General features: G+C 43.6%; 1 protein-coding gene across 1 annotated transcript in view; it reads left to right on the top strand.

Annotated features, from left to right (window-relative positions):
- Positions 1–1,768: 1,768 nt before the first annotated feature.
- Positions 1,769–15,941, top strand: part of arid2 (AT-rich interactive domain 2) — a 30,867-nt gene continuing 16,694 nt past the window's right edge. The window contains exons 1-4 of the mRNA XM_072377822.1: positions 1,769–2,313; positions 2,437–2,530; positions 3,439–3,536; positions 12,906–13,039. Of these exons, the coding sequence (XP_072233923.1) occupies positions 2,222–2,313; positions 2,437–2,530; positions 3,439–3,536; positions 12,906–13,039 (418 nt within the window). The 5' untranslated portion in view covers positions 1,769–2,221. The remainder of the gene's footprint in view (positions 2,314–2,436; positions 2,531–3,438; positions 3,537–12,905; positions 13,040–15,941) is intronic.

Here is a 15,941-nt window from a genome sequence, read left to right as displayed (position 1 = left end):
ATAATTTTTGTAGTGTCTGTAACGACATAACTATTCAGGACCAAACTGATAAAAGTGAATAGTCTACAATGTAGTAGTGAATTAAAAATTAAGAAATGATTTTTAACTGTAACTAAAACTAATCCACTGATTGGAAATATATTTAAGATATTTATGGCATTTCAGTGAAATCGGTGGACTTCAGCATTCACACATTATCTGGTCTGCAGATGCACTATATAGTAACAACGCTAAATAAAGTCGGCTATTAGAAGAGGCTCAAAGCAACATAACAAAGTTGATTAGTTCCCTAATTTAGCACATTTGCGAAACAAACTATTGGTTAAAATAACAAGCCACTTTCGCAACAAATGAAAAGTGACCGCACACGGATGCTGTACAGTTAGTCTGTTAGCCACAACAATAGTGTGAATTATACGACTGTAACGTCGAAATAAATAAGTGTAGTAAAAGTGTAGTCTTGCTCCTGAAAGGCTCGACATTTGATGTAGGAAAACTAAAACAAAAATATTTCGGGTACTTCTGGCGGCTGGGATACTCAGACAACCTTATTTGCAACGTTAGCAGTGATGTTAGGGGATTAGAATCTGACACGCTAAACTAAGACACCAGAACAGCTAGCGTCAAAACGATACATTTCGAACAATTTCTCCTATGAGATACTGGTTGGTATTGTCGAGGGATGACACAAAACGGAGAAAACATCTTAAATTAGCCCCAGATGTCAAAGAGTAATTGGATTAACAGAAAGAGCTCAGTGCAGCTTTGCAGTTACATCGATAACGCTAGCTATGCTAACAAGCTAGCGCGTGACTGACTCGTTAGCCCAGAATTCGGGTGACGGGTGGGGAGTCCAAACAGGCGCGTGGTGAACTCCGGTGTACCACAGTTTGCTCTCAAAAAACGCAATGTTTTCAAAACCACACGCAGAGACATGCATTTTTTCCGCTGTCTGGTGTCAATTCCTCAAAATGGGGTCTGCTAACGTACGTCTCCGCCATTTTGTGACAGGTTTTTCATTGAGCAAAGGGGTACGTGTAATGGTTGAATGTAACCCCATCAAGAAGATATCCGCTTGGCAGTTGCTGGGGAAAGGGATCAGGAGTAATTTCCAACCATCCCGTGAGATATAGTCGTTTTGAAGTGGTCAGCAAGGGATAGTGGCAGCTTACCACAACCGCTTAAAAGTATCCGGCAACAGATTGCACCAAGAAAAGAAAAAAAAAAGTTAATCAAACAGATTTTGTTGGCTACAACGTAAATATATCCTTTACAAGCATATAATTACATAATCTGTTTACGTTCGATTTCCAGAAAGATTTCCCATGCCAGTTATAAATTATTAATCTTCAATGTCAAATGTCACACAAAAATATGTCAGGCAATAACTTTGTGTTTTTCTTCCTATATACGTTGGAATTAATTAGAATATGTTTTAGAAACAATTTAAATTGGGGACTTCAGCAACTTGGCTGATACCAGTAAGGCACTCATTTAGAAGTAAGTTATAGTTTATATATTATGATTTTAATTTAACTTAGGGGGGAAAAAGTATTTTTTGTCATTAAACTTAAGGGTCGCCCACTATTACATGCCTGATTGGAATAATAAGGGAGCTGTGTTAATTAGTGTTATCCCCTCCCCCACAGGACATTTCCAAGAACCTCCTGACCCGTTTTCCAAACGAAGAGAGGAGTTGTCAGACGGTCCCTAAAAAAGAAAACAGTCTCTATTGTTCCAGCAGTCGCTCTGCCCTGGACGGCGCAGTGCAGTCAGTGGCCACAGAGGGCGCTGCACGCATGGCAGGCCGGGCTCCGCGGCCTTCACATCTTTTTGTCTGAGAACTGGATCCCTCTGCCGCTCTACAGTGTGCGCGATAGCCTCGGAGCTGCGTCCGTAACACACTGTCAAACCACTCCAAACGAATACAGCCGCGACCAAAAGCATTAATTCAACACCTCCAGCCATGGCGTTTCTAATCTACCGGTAAATCGGTCGTATTTGTGACTGTTCGTTGGAACTTAGTCCGGGGTTGTATCGGGCTTGCTTTCTGTGTGCATCAGTCTTTATTAGCGAGCTGCCGCTCTTCTTGCTATCAGCTATTTCTTTAACTTTTTAAACACTCAGCTTGGCGAATGACTGAGCGCCGGCGGAGTATGGGATCCTTGGTGTCTTAGGAAGCGAATGAAGTGGGGTTTAACCGTTTTTGCATGCAAAAACAATGGCAAATTCGACGGGGAAAAATCTACTAGATCAGCGAAGGAAAGGACAGGCTTTCCTGGACGAGCTGCGGCAATTTCACCAAAGCAGAGGGTGAGATTGGGGCGTCTTTATTCCCAAGAAATATAACTTTAAATCTAAATTGCATGTGACAGAGAGTTAACTAAAAGTGTAATTTAAACATGTGTGCGTTAATTTCTTATGTTATCCCAACAGATCGCCGTTCAAGAAGATTCCTATCGTGGGTGGGAAAGAGCTGGATCTGAATGCTCTCTATATCAGAGTCGTCTCTTTAGGTGGATTTGCTAAGGTGAGTGGGAACCAAAAGTGTTATTTCCCCACACTCTGCTGTCTGTGGACTCCTCGCAGGACTACTACACAACTCTGTGTGGATAACCCGGGACAAGTGTAACCCTCCAGAAAGACGTTAGTGGGTCGGTGTTGGCCTTGTGCTAGTTTGCCATGTATCTCTATGCAATGTGGTGGCTTGTGTTGTTGTGTGGTTTGAATTGAGAGTCCAACCGCTCGGAGTCAGAGTGCAGTTGGAGCGACTCAAAATTAGCGGGCACGTTTAACATCGATTATCGGCACGGAGCCCGGCCTAGGAAAGCACCGCGTAGGACACACCGTGTCGCTCGGGTTTTTACCAGCAGTTTCAACCAGGGGGGAAGCTTGCATTTTCCCCTCTCGCAATAGCCATCTTTCTTCGGCTTCATGGCTGAACACAAAATGTAGGCCTCACAGGCCCATGTAGTGGGTACAGTAAACGCTGCCGACACTTACTCCAAAACCAAACGGCTCGCCTCAAGCTAACGCGTTTGGAAATGGTTTGAGGCAGTTTGATTGAGTTTGGCCTCGTGACGTTTTAACGCCAAATCGGGGTAAAGTCAAGTTAGCTTGTTAGCCGTGGCGCTAACTAGGCTCAACTGTAACGATAATGTCCTAAATGGAGTCGGGCAGTTACACTTACTAATGTGTCAACATTTAAATACGTGCCCAAAAACAAACGGAACAGAGCTAATTAAACGCATCTCCACTAAATGTATTGCTAGTTTTATCTTGTTGTCCGATATTCAGTAGTTTGAGAAAGTTATTGATTAGTGATTCTGATATTTGAGAGAGAGAAGGGGGGGGGGGACCTGTAGCACCAGATGGCCTCACTGTAACCGCTCTTTTTGTTGTTTTTGTTGAATTCTAACGAACTCCTCTCCATTCCAGGTCTCTGACAAAAACCAATGGACTGAACTCGCAGAGGACTTTAACTTTCCGAGGAGTTGCTCCAACGCCGCATTCGCTTTAAAACAGTACTACCTGCGGTAAGTCGCGCGGCACTCCGCTCTCAGGTAGCATGTGGGAAGTGTTTACAAATGTTAAGATGCAGGCAGCAGGATCCGGCCTCTCCGCTCCATTCTGCTTGGGAGCTGCACTACTACAATGCTGCCGAGGAGAAACTAAGCCCTGCTTCAAAGATGAGGAGAAGGCAAAGTGGATTTAGTTTGGTTTTAAACCCAGTTTGAAGACTATTGGGAGTGGTTTAGCCTGTCTTGACCATACATTTCCTGGAAGCCTTGTAGCCTTTTGGTTTTGATACACTTTTTGGCAGCTGTTTGCTCTGAGTTACACTGCATCCATGCTCCTTAGTCTTAACACAGTCAGCTGCCAGTGATGGCAGTCTGGTGTGAATGTTGCCATCCCTGCAAACAGTTGGCACTTGTGGGTTTTGTTTTTTTTCCCTGCTCTCTGCTACCGTTGTTCCCATCACTAGCACCTGCCTGCTAGGGTTTGCACTTGTGTAACAGATAAGTGCTTGTAGCCCTTTGTTTCTATTATTTTTGTCTCCTCTTTTGAAAATAGTAACTTATGATTTAGGCATTGTCAGCAAATTGGCTTGTGCTAGGAGTTTGGGCTAATTTGATTACACACTTTACACAGTAGGGAGGCTTTGAGCTCCTCAGAAGTTCAGGTAACCCCCTGCATTTGTTACTGTCTAACAGGTGTAATTTACAGCATTTTAACAGGGGAGTTACAGGAACAAAAGTAACTTTTTCTGATATCCAAAGCAGGTGTGTAAATACACATCAATAGTTTGACCATTTGTTCTGGTGGTGCGAGTATGAATCAGATTTTTTTCCCCCTCACCTGTTAATCAGCTTAGTCGCTGCAGTCATCATCAATAAAATATGTTCAGAAAGGAGATGAGACCTGACGTGAATCACCCTCCTGTCACGGCTGCCGTCGGAGCTGCTTTGTGAAGTTTATTTGTGGCAGCTTGGTGTAGGGATGGCAGCAGGCAGCTCGACTTGTCTTGCACCAACTGACACTGACGATATAAAGAGTGTCCTCGTTTTTTCAGGAGTCATAACCAGGTACAGTTCATTTGTGCTCACCCGGGCTGGGTCAGATTCACCGTGTCACTCTGGGACACTTGAGCCGGGGAGTTTGTTTGCTAACATCGGTTAACCCTGATTATCCAGTTGAATGACCACCTGTAACCGCCGGGTTTGCGTTTCTCAAGGCTTTCCTTAAAACAAGCCAGCAGCTGCAGTAACGCACACATGTGAGGGTTGTCATCAACCTGTCGTCCTCACTCTTTTTTTCTTTATCTTCCTGAACTATTTCAAATGGGTAGGCAGGTAGGAGTGAAGGAAACACCATTTTTGGCAGGATCGCACTAGTGGCCGAGTCCTCCCGGTCTGAATGAACAGGACGGACGTGATGTGGCGCTCTCCGGTCAGCGCTTCCCACTCAGAGCAGAGTAATGTGCAGCGCTGGAGTTCAGTGCCAGCTCCTGCTGCCTTCCATTTGATATCTGAATGCTGCTCAGTAATAAGCAAGCGGAAAAGTGCCAGAAACTTTTCTTTCTTTTTTTTTTTCCACCCTGAGCTCATTTTCAACTTGTTGAAGCTTCGACATCAATCCTAGCAGCGGCGCTACTATTATTTCAACTCCAGGGGATAAAGGATTCTGGATCAAAGCCTCAGCTTTTACAGACACACTGAGGGCACAGTTGATATTTAGCTTTGTTTTTTGGCCTGATTCACTAGCAGGATTGAAGCAAAAAGTACACTTTTTAAAGAGATTTGAGAGCATTTTTGAAGATGGATAGCTCCGCTCCTCTTCTATCTCTGTCAGTCTTTACATGTATATATTTATGTTCAACATCTGTGTGCACTGCTCTCTTGTTTGAGTGGATAAGACTTACTGAACCCTGCTTCCAGTTTCCCTGCCGCTATTTTGATTTTTGAATGAGTAAATGCACGTTTCTCCAGTTTTCTCCGCCATTGGTAGTTCCCAGTAATTTAGAAGTGGTTTACACTAAACTCTAAACCGCAAAGATAACCTATTTTTAAGAAAAATGTAATTTCTATCCTTGTTAAACGGCATCCAGTAATCTGAGAGGTAATGAAAAGTGTGTTGAAATAAGGCCCCTGGTGTTGCTTTAGTTCTTTTCCCAAAACTGCAGCGTGTTGCACCCAGAAGCCAAATCAGGTGACTAATACCCTGGTTCGACCTTTGCTTGCCCTCACCGCGGCAACCCCATCTGGAGGAAGTCAGGACTGTGAGTCAGTGGCATCTAGGAATATTCAGTTAAGCTCCCGCGCTCTGTTATCATGATGAAGTTTGTACACATGGCTGCGAGTGTGTTATTACTCTGCCTTGGTTAAAAGCTACAAGCATTTTCAGTGCTTTGTCATGTGACGGTTTTGGTCTGAGGAGCATGTGTGGCAGCGGCCTGTTTTCATTCATCAGTGTTTAGTAGTACCAGATTGGATCCCAGCTTCCGACTCATGCTCTGTTATGAACAAGTTAGTCTTGAAACTCTGCCTCCAGGTGAAGTTTTTAGTGACAAACAAGAAGCCTCTGCTAAAACTACTAACTCAGCCTAATCTATTTTTTGATTTTAGTAAGCCGCTTTGTCTACATGGAAATGATCACATCAACTGTTTGTAGGTGCGATCAGATTCCCACGTCTACTCATTTCTTTTGACATTTAAATATTTACCATTCTAATACACCTCTCCTTACCTCGCACTAGTAAGCCATGTGGTTCTCAATAGGTCCTGACTTGTGAGCCCACTTTTAGGGCCTCAAATTCTCATGACCCCAGCAATTAGCCAGTTATGCAGTCATGTGAGTGGCCAGTTTTTCCCCTGTATTCTGAAGGCTGAATTGGAGTTCTAAGTGGCTTTAAATTGATGTTATTTTTCTTGGAGAAAGCGTTTAATGACATTATCGGTCCTCTTTCTGTGTCTTCCTTCTAACCTGAGTGGGCAACATTCAGGAACCGTACCACCTACTACTCTGTTTATGTGCTCAGGCAATCATTGAAGTTAGCAGTGTTCTTATTGTTGTTTGCAGTGTCAAGTCTTGATTTTCACTTGGACATGAGAAATAAACAGACAACACAGCACAGAGTCCAGCCTCGCATCACAGAAACGCATGATGGGCTTTTTCTGTTCGCTGGGTTTTAGTTTTCACCCTGTGTACCGTGCTGGCCAGTGGATTCTCCTGCTTGTCTGGAACATCTGGACGAAGCAGCCTTTGATCTGGCTTACATTAGCTGTGTTTTTATTCCACTGCCTCATCCGAGGCAGCGCTCAGGCTTCAGAGGTTGATGACCAGTTGTCAACAGAAAGATGTGGACTGGCGCCTTTTCCTTTCTACTTATAAAGAATAATACAAATTTTTCTTTCTTTTTAAAGAAAATACCAGCCGTTAAGCAAACTTGCTATCACAGACGACACCTAAAAGCTCTTGAGACTTTGTTGTTTGTTTTTTTTTGTTCCATCTGTAATTTGACCTGCCCTCCAGCAGTGTGAGCCATCACTGATAGCCTAATCTTCTTCTCTCAGCTTCCTTGCTAACAAGCAGATGGGCAGATCTGCCTTCTGCTTGATAGTGGCGCTACAATCTGGCTTTAGTACTTTATGGAACTTTATTTGCTGGTGAGAGAGTTTAGAGTTTGTTCTGACCATCACATGTAATAGGAAGGAGCAAGTGTCTTTCGGTATAAACATTCTGACAGGAAACTGTAGAAACCAATGAGGACACTGTACACAGACCTTCTCAAATGTATTCAGCACTCACACGAACAGACCGTTCATAAGCTTGGGCAAGCGTTATTTTTCACACGTGCAAAACATTTAATCATTCACAAATGCAAGAACATGTCTACAATAAATTATGTTCTGCAGAGCTGTCATCAGTATACCCATTAAAGAAACTACAGCTTATCTGGGCTGTCAGCGCCAGATGCTTCTGCTCAACAACCCAGATTGAGAAAAAGTGTCGGATCAGAAGACAACTGGCTCGCTACTGTTGTCCTTCAGTGAGAAACTGAGTTTGAGCACAGTGCCTTCTTATTTCCTTTGCTCCAACATAGAAGAAGAGACGGGGCAGAATATATATATATATGTATATTTTTTTATAGATCTACTTTTTTCCACTAGTCTTTTCATAAATGTTACTGCCAAATACCCTCGGTACATTTACATGACACTATGAAGTAAATTATTGGTTCAGTCTGATCACGATTGTATGAAATCGAACTTCTCAAAGCTAAGATGGTACAGTTTGGAGTCGAATCACTCCTGCATGTATACGGACAGCTGGATTAGAACAAGCCAAGAAGAAGAAGCCGCTAACAGCAAAGAACAACCAAACTAGTCGGCATGCCTCTGTCTGGAGAAACAGGAAAGTGTAAGTTAATTCAGCCAAATTACTAATGAAACTGCTCTCATTCATATATTTTTCTGTTTCTTTTTTCATCAGACGACTAAACGCATAGAAACTGTTGCATAAAATCAGCCCATTAAGACTTTTTGTCAACTTGTGGTCACTTAAAGTATTTCCAGAGTGTCGCTCTGCTCTAATAAAATCCTTTTGGTTTTTTTTTTAATGGTTTTTTTTTTATCGCTGCCACTCCATCTGACTAAATAATCATTCAAGTAACTTGGACGTCTGTGCAGTGAAATCAGCTATACTTGCATGTACAATAACCTCCCACAGAGAAAGTGACAGAATATCTTCACATACTTCAGGAAATAACCCAAATCCCCTCCTGTACATGTATATTTGGACAAAGGAGAATAATCCAGTTATTTTTATCACGTCGAGCTGTAACTGTAACTCGACTTAACTGGACGTACTGTTGGTACGACTGTGATTTCCTGTTAGTAGAGGCTAAAAGTCCTGATAACGTCTGGCATTTGAGCTCTACCATAAAGTATTTATTAGCATTTGTCAAATGAATCTGCAGTAGTCACGGGTATTTATCTGCTCCGACCCCAATTAGCATTGATTAGAAAAAAAACGCAGTTGACTCTCATTCTTGCTAGGTGGAGCTGATGTCCATGGTTCAGTCAAAAAAACAAACAAACAACTAGCCTATTCATCACAAAGTTGTGTATATCTCAAACTGTGTTCCAACACAGCCCGAAGGATACGGTGTAACGTGCTGTCATTGCGCTAGGCTTGTCCTCTGGGAGGGCTGGATGTTAGCTGTGGTTCTGAATTGTAGCCATCAAAGCACTGAGAGTAAACGCACTGCTACTGACTGACAATGGGAAAGGATTAAATGGTCTTGTTTTATGGGTTTAAACTCGCTAAACATGGCATAGCCAGAGGCAGCTGGCCACTAACGATGAGACACCGTTCCCGTAAACTGTACCGGAACTACACAGCTCCATTTTATTCATTGTCTTTTTATCTTCAGTAAAGCTAGAATTTTCCCTGTAGTTTTCTAAAGCTTTTTGATGTTTTGTGCACAGCATTCATTTGACAGTCATCACATTAGTGTTTATGATGACAAAGAGTGAGCTACTATAGGTGGGGATGCGTAACGTTTTATTACACAACCATAGTAAAAGTTTACAACTCCATCTCTGAAGAGGCGAAGGAAGTCGGTCGTCAGTTCAAATGAACACTGTTTGTGTTCTCAAAAGCAAAAGTAATCCGAGCTTTGAGTTTGTCTTAGACATTATCAACAGGTAGATGTTCCCTTACAATCAAATGCAGTCGTAGCCATAGCACCCCTTGTTCAGGATCAATCTTTCTTGATTTAAAAATTCTTCAACAGCAAAATCTGCACCCAGGAAATGTTGGAAACCCCTGAACCGAATGACCAGACTGATAATTTACAAACGGTCCTGAGATTATTGACAACCCCCCCCCAGCCTGCAATGGCCTCCTGGCACTGATAAATCCAAGCAAACATTTCTGTGCAGAAACTGGCAGCGGTATTTGCATGTCTGCGTCCACGTCCAGCAGGTGGCAGCCGGCTCCCGTGCACGAACACTCTGAGGGGCATTTGGGCAGCTGAGACAAATCAAAGCCAGAAGTATCTCCTCTGGCGCAATCCAGATGTCCATAAATAACGCAGCACTAACAACGGTGGCTGTTCACAGCTCATCGCTTGTCGCGCTTTGCAGTTGGTGAATTATTTTGGAGGGAAAAGGCTCAGCCGCGGCGCTGATGAAAGAGGCGCCTCCCTGGACGGTTGTAGTGAAATTTATGCAAACAGATGTGGTTTCTGCTGGTTGGTTGTGGCTCTCGGTTTGAGCAGGACTCGGCTGATGTTCCTCTTATCATGTATGTGTGGAGAGAGAAAAAAGGGGAAGCGCCGGCACATGCAGCTGCACTTGACTCTCTATTATCCAGAGCCTCCAACCCCCCTCCAGCCTTTATCTCGCTTGTGCCCAGACAGCGGTTGATGACGCTGCAGTCAGGCCTATCTCTCCTACTCTGCCTCCCTCCTCGCACACTCCCTCCCTCTACAAATGAAGGCAGAGTGTATTTATAGTCCAGTGTGTCAACCGACAGCCAGCGAACGGGGGATTACCTCGGCCACGATGAACAAGCGGGTCCTAATTCAGAAACAGGCGCTCGCTTGGTGACTCGCTGCTGCTGCTGCTGCTGCTGCTGCTGAGGTATTCTGCTGCATGGCTATGTGTTTGTCAGGGAGGTTTCACCACACTACTGTGAGGTGTTCATCAAAAAGCCTGCAGAGAGTTTCTGTGTGAGAAACAGAGCTTGATGTTACCTTCACAGATTTTGGTTTCAAGCTTTTTCAGCAGGTTAAAGGACAGAACTGTGGAGTCGGACAGGTTTATCTTAGTGCTTTAAAGAATAAGAAAAAAAAGAAATGTCGGCTTAGTTCTCAGGTTGATGAACCTGTGAAAGTGTCTGTCGTTAGTCTGCGATTGAAGGAGCCGAATTAGGTGAGAGCTCAATCAGTCAAATACCAGTTAAGGATGAAAGATTGCTCCTGACTGTGTGATTTCATCTTTAAGTTGATGAAGTCTTTCTCCTCCCCCAACGTGAGAGGCGAGGTATGCGATCGCAGTGTATCTGTCAGCAAGCGTGTGTAAATGTCTCCAGGCACAATATAATGAAAGGTGTTGTCTGCAAGATCATCTTTTTTTGCTTTGTGCTTGTTTCTTTCTGCTCTGTATTGATCGGTCAGGCAGTTGTGAGTTCTTGTTGAATCTTTTCCTTCAACTTCTTGGATGTTGTGGGAGGTGTCTGCTAAGGCTGCACAATTAATAGTATTTTGATCGTGATCACGATTTTGGTGGCCACAATTAAGTGAACCTGATCGTCAACCATATTTACATTCAAAATGCGAGCTCTGCTGCCTGCGTCTAACCACATGTGTTCTCAACCAGTGGTCAACCAACCACCAGGGGGCGAAAGCATGGGTAAGGCTTCGTTAAGCTGCCTAAAGAACAAGCGCACAGTCAGACAGCCTGCAGCGGCAGCTAGTTAGACAGTCTGAGTAAGACTGATGAGAACAAGTCGAAAGCCGAGAAGAATACAGAAGCATCTGGGGACCGCGAGGAGCTTGTGCCTCAAAACGGGGCGACTTGTTTGCAAATTCAGGGCAAATGAAGTTAAACAAGAGCAAGTTATTTGCAAAGAGTGTAACAAAGTAGTGTCTGTCCCGCAGAGTAACACCACTACTTTGTTCTACCACCTGAAGAAACATCACAAACCTAAATATGAGGAACGCATGCAGGCCAAAGCTACTGTTAATTCACAAAATCGCCGACCCAGACATCCATTACAGCAGCCTGCACCGGGCTGAAGCCATCAATCTACCGCCCAAAGACCAGAACTAACAGACGCCATATCTTTCTGTTTCTAAATGGTGCAATAAAAATACATGTTCTTCCAGACATGAATGATCGTGATTAATAATCGTGATTTCAGTATTGCTCAGAATAATCGTGATTATGATTTTGGTCATAATCGTGTCTGGTGAGCCGCGGTCACATGCTGTCAGCTGTTTGTTTTGGTTTTTTACCTCGACTGAGTTCAGGTTGAATGCATTCCACTGTTTAGGGTGTGGGTTTGGCTTCCACTACATCAAATGGTCTTTTGGTTGCTTGTCGTAGACGTTATGTTAATGTACCAGTTGCTACATGCGTGCCTGAATTCTGATTTAGTCTGTGTTCACATTGGGCTGTTTTATCACACGTAACCTTCAGCTGACAACCTGCTGTCAAGGTGCTGTGAAATTCAAATGGTCTCTTCTTTATGTGATGCACCATTATCTCTTTTAGAACCCATCATTTATCAGGAAAAAAACCCTTTCTTTTTTCTTTTTTAAATCTAAAACGGCCAGTTCATCATGTTGAATCTGCTTCTGCTCGGTCAGTCAGATCAATCACTCTGATTGGCTGCTCAGTGTTGTGAATGAACTCTATTCATCAGTGTGTCATTCACTGTCTTATTACTTTTTTTTTTTTTTTTTTATGGATGAGGATTAATGAAAGCTTAAGCTTGGATATAAAACATGGATGTAGAGTAGTGATTAAGGCAAAACTCTGGAGAAATGGATTTAGAGTTATTTATCTGGACTAAAATCTCCCTTCTTGTTGCAACCAGAAGTCTCGCCCCCTGCTGGACACTTGAGAGAATGCAGCAAAAAGGCACTTCAGCCGCACTTTATACTATACTTTTCTGATCTGAAGGCATGGTATGCTCTTTTTTTTTTTTGTGTTTCGGTGGTTTGAGCAGGCCGCTGATGAAGCCCACACCTGATTGGCTGAGAGGTGGGTCAGTATAAGTTGGCTGTCACCAAAAGCTTTTCAGGGTGGTTTTGTGTGGATTTCATGGATAATGAGGACAAAGGACGCTCAACACACTAAGAATGTTTTAATATTTATCTTTCTATCCGATTTTTGGTTCTTACTTATAGAAGAGAAGATATTGGGGAAACTAAAATATGAAATGGTGTGTTTATTACATTGAGGGAAGGTTAAATTCTTCTTTGAACACTTATGTTTCCACCTGCTGCTCTTTTCAGTGTTGCTCTGTGTGGACAGTCCTTTCCACTCATAGCCTCTCATAGCCTGCTGATGTTCACCACGTTCTGTTATGCGTCCGCTTCTATGTAAATTAGCTAAAGATAGTTTTTATACTTTAACCATTTGTGTCTACACATTGTTTAGCGTCTTTTATTCTTGTGTTTATAGAAGTCAGCTGTTAGAACGCATAATTATTTTCCCCATCTCCTTAGTAGCTCGAGCACAGCTTGAAATTCGAGTTTGTTTTATGGAATACGGATTGTTTTTAGTATTTAATAAAGCCAGAAAACTGTTCGATTGAATTGTTGTTTAATTTTAGTGTCTGTCTCAGCTCACTGTTGCCTTTGTTGTGGTCTCTGTCCTCCCCACACACAGATACTTGGAGAAGTATGAGAAAGTCCATCACTTCGGCGAGGACGATGAGGAAGCGCAGCCGGGGAATCCCAAAGCCTCTCTTCCAGTCGGTGCAATCCCCAGCTCCTACAACTACCAGCAACACGTCGTGTCAGGTAGAGCGTCTGTGCTTTTCTGCCACATCTGGATCAGGTGCACGGCTTTGGTGTCTGTTTGCAGGCTTTCTGTCTGTCTCGCTGTCTCTCGGCAGACCGGAGTACTTAATCCTCATGCAGATGTGATTACAGCGAAGCGGCACTTGTGGGGCACGGGGAACAGGGACAGCTCACAGGTCAAACAGATGCAGAAAACTGGACCTCGGCTCTTTTAATAAAGAATGGGAGAGTGGTTTTGTTTCTTTTAGAGTTGGGTAGTTTGTATGGAGCTCCTCTGTTTGACCTCTAAATACAGTGTGTTTACTTTATGCTGATTTTAGGCTTCCAGCGAGAAGAGAAGACTGATGTTATTCTTGTTTTTTATGAATGAGTTGGTTCATCCCAGAGTAAAATGGACGGCTTCTTAACTTTATGTGAAATGCTGTCTTGGTCAGCTCATTCTTTTGCACCGACTTTCAGTTTTCTTTAAGTCCTTTTCTGTAGCTTATTCTATACCAACTAACCGAACCGTCTCATTTAATTTGTTACATTCATGGGAGGGGGTTATCCAAACAAAATCCCCTTTTTGAAGCTGCTCGGCATCAGTGAGCGTCCCACCTCAGGACTGAACGCACTCTTACGTCACAAAGCGAGTCAGCAGCCACCAACAACAAACAGATCAAATGTATCAGCAGCTCAGCTAGCTTTACTCACCGAGTCCTTTGTTCAGGCTGTAGTGTGGCTGATGTGTGCGGATCTAACAGTTTCTGCAAAGCGAGGTTTCTAACGGGCGCTTGCACTGTGGCGCCGAGATCTTCCGCAGCTGGTGAAACCAGTTCAGTTCAAACTGAAACCGAAAGCTGGACATGAGTTTCTTCCCTCTCCAAGTCGCACAAAGCGCTGTGTCTCATCAGTTATCGGACAGTCAGACCTACTTAATGTACCCTGTCCAGCTTTCACAGTCTTCTTCTTTGGTGTTTTACGGCACTTGAACAAAACGATTAAACTGAGCAACTTTGTTGCTTGCTCAGGCTGAAAAATCTCCATTTATTGACAGTTTGCTATAAATTTGTGTGGACTAAGAACAAAGTGTTGTGATTGAATGTGAAGCATCTTGGAATTGAGAGATTGGTGCATCTCCTGTGCACATCTGTGCTAATCAGCCACATGAACCTTTGCTTTTGAACACTATAGAAGTAACTTCACCTTTAATCGATTTGCCTTTTTATTCATGCTTTAAAATAAATCCACCTTTTTGGCGTTTTCAGTCTGAATTTAAGCAGCTGTTTGTTGAATCTTTCTTGCGGGTACACCACATGCAGCACTACTTCAGATTAGCCGCATGGTTTCTGACCCTCTGAGCGGATCACCTGCTCCACTCCAACATGCAGCCTATAATAAAATCTCTAAATCTGTGGTCGCGTTTCTCCTAAAATATTATCGTTGTGGTGTGATGGAAGAAACGTACAGACAGCTGTGAGCCTGTAATCTTGCTCCTGTTTGCAGCTGCACATTGATATATTTGTAACTTTTACCACTAAGCTGGTTTCACATCGGGTGTAAACCTCAGTGCCGGCATGCCTCAAACCCACGTTCGCTGTGGGAATCCACCGTGCTGTGGTGGAAGATGGGTGCTGGTTCTGTGCTGTGGGGTCAAAAACTAAGGAGCCCCGTCATTCTGCTGTCTGGCGGGAACCGCGACTAAGATGTGTGACGGAGGGGGAGGGAAAGTGTGTTGATCCACTGCATGAACAATTGCATTTCAGATTCAAAGCTGTCAGGAATGCAGCTTTTCTCCATGACTTTTTTTTTTTTTTTTTTTTCCACTCTGCATTCCCGATCGGAGAGAAACCTGAGGAACGTTTTTCTGCTGAAAGTTTTTTGTGCAGTTTGCCGAGGCCAGCGCGTACATCTGCATTGTCACACAGCGCTCTCACACACAGGCCCTCCGTTCGCCACACACAGTTGTAGTGTTGACCGCCGGGCTGCTTCCACGGATAATTGACTGTCCTGACAGCAGTTATTGATGAAGGGAAGAAGGACGCGCTTGTTTGTCTCCCTCCACCTCACTTCAGATTAGCCTCCAACCTCTTTTCTGAAACAGGCAGCCCTCCTGCCTGCTGAGCTAATGGACTCCAAAACATGACCGTGGTGGGGAAACCCGCTCGGCAAACGGTGGAAACCTGCTTCTGCAGTTGGTGCATTCTTTTCTTTTTGCCTCCCCGAGCAGTGAGACTTTAAATAATATCCCCAAACAGCTGCTGTCCAACAGAAAAACTGCCTCACTGATGGATTGCTTGCATCTTTTTGTAAAGTTGTTGATGAGGAGGCGTATACCAGGAGATGTGATGGATAGCCAGGGCAACACCTCAGCCTGTTGAGGGGGGGGGCGCACCTGACATACCACATCATCCAGTCGATTGGCTGTCAAGGTCACATGTCTTTAACTCACCTTGTTTTTGGGAGCACGTCCCATGTTGGCAATGCCAAGTGCAGCAATGGAGCATGATGGCGTCCCGACCGTGCCGATCTTTCCTATCCTCCACTCGGCACCTCTGGTGACGGGCCGGGCTGGAGAGACCCGGCATATCTCCAGGTTCCAGAAAGCAAACTTTGCTGCTTAGTGTCCAAAGTCGAGACTGAATACTGTTTTTTTTTTGTTTTTTTTATATAAATGTATTTATTGTGTGTGTAACTTTACGCGGTTGCCCCATCAGTATCATTACAAGTGTCCAATCTGCTGTTATGATGGTGCTAATCAGCAAATTTGAAGGGGAAATTTTTTTTATTTATTTTTTGTCTACGCTCTTCCTTTGTAAATTAAGAAATTTTGCCTACTGATTAACTGTTTAATTTACTCATTGCTGGTCTAATTGTAGCATTTAGCATCCAAACAGTTGGATATTCCCCTCAGGAGATGGTA

Source organism: Leuresthes tenuis, unplaced genomic scaffold, assembly GCF_036924035.1.
Source record: "Leuresthes tenuis unplaced genomic scaffold, fLeuTen1.0.hap1 SCAF_23, whole genome shotgun sequence".
Lineage (NCBI taxonomy): Eukaryota > Metazoa > Chordata > Actinopteri > Atheriniformes > Atherinopsidae > Leuresthes > Leuresthes tenuis.
This window is presented reverse-complemented; position numbering and strand designations above follow the sequence as displayed.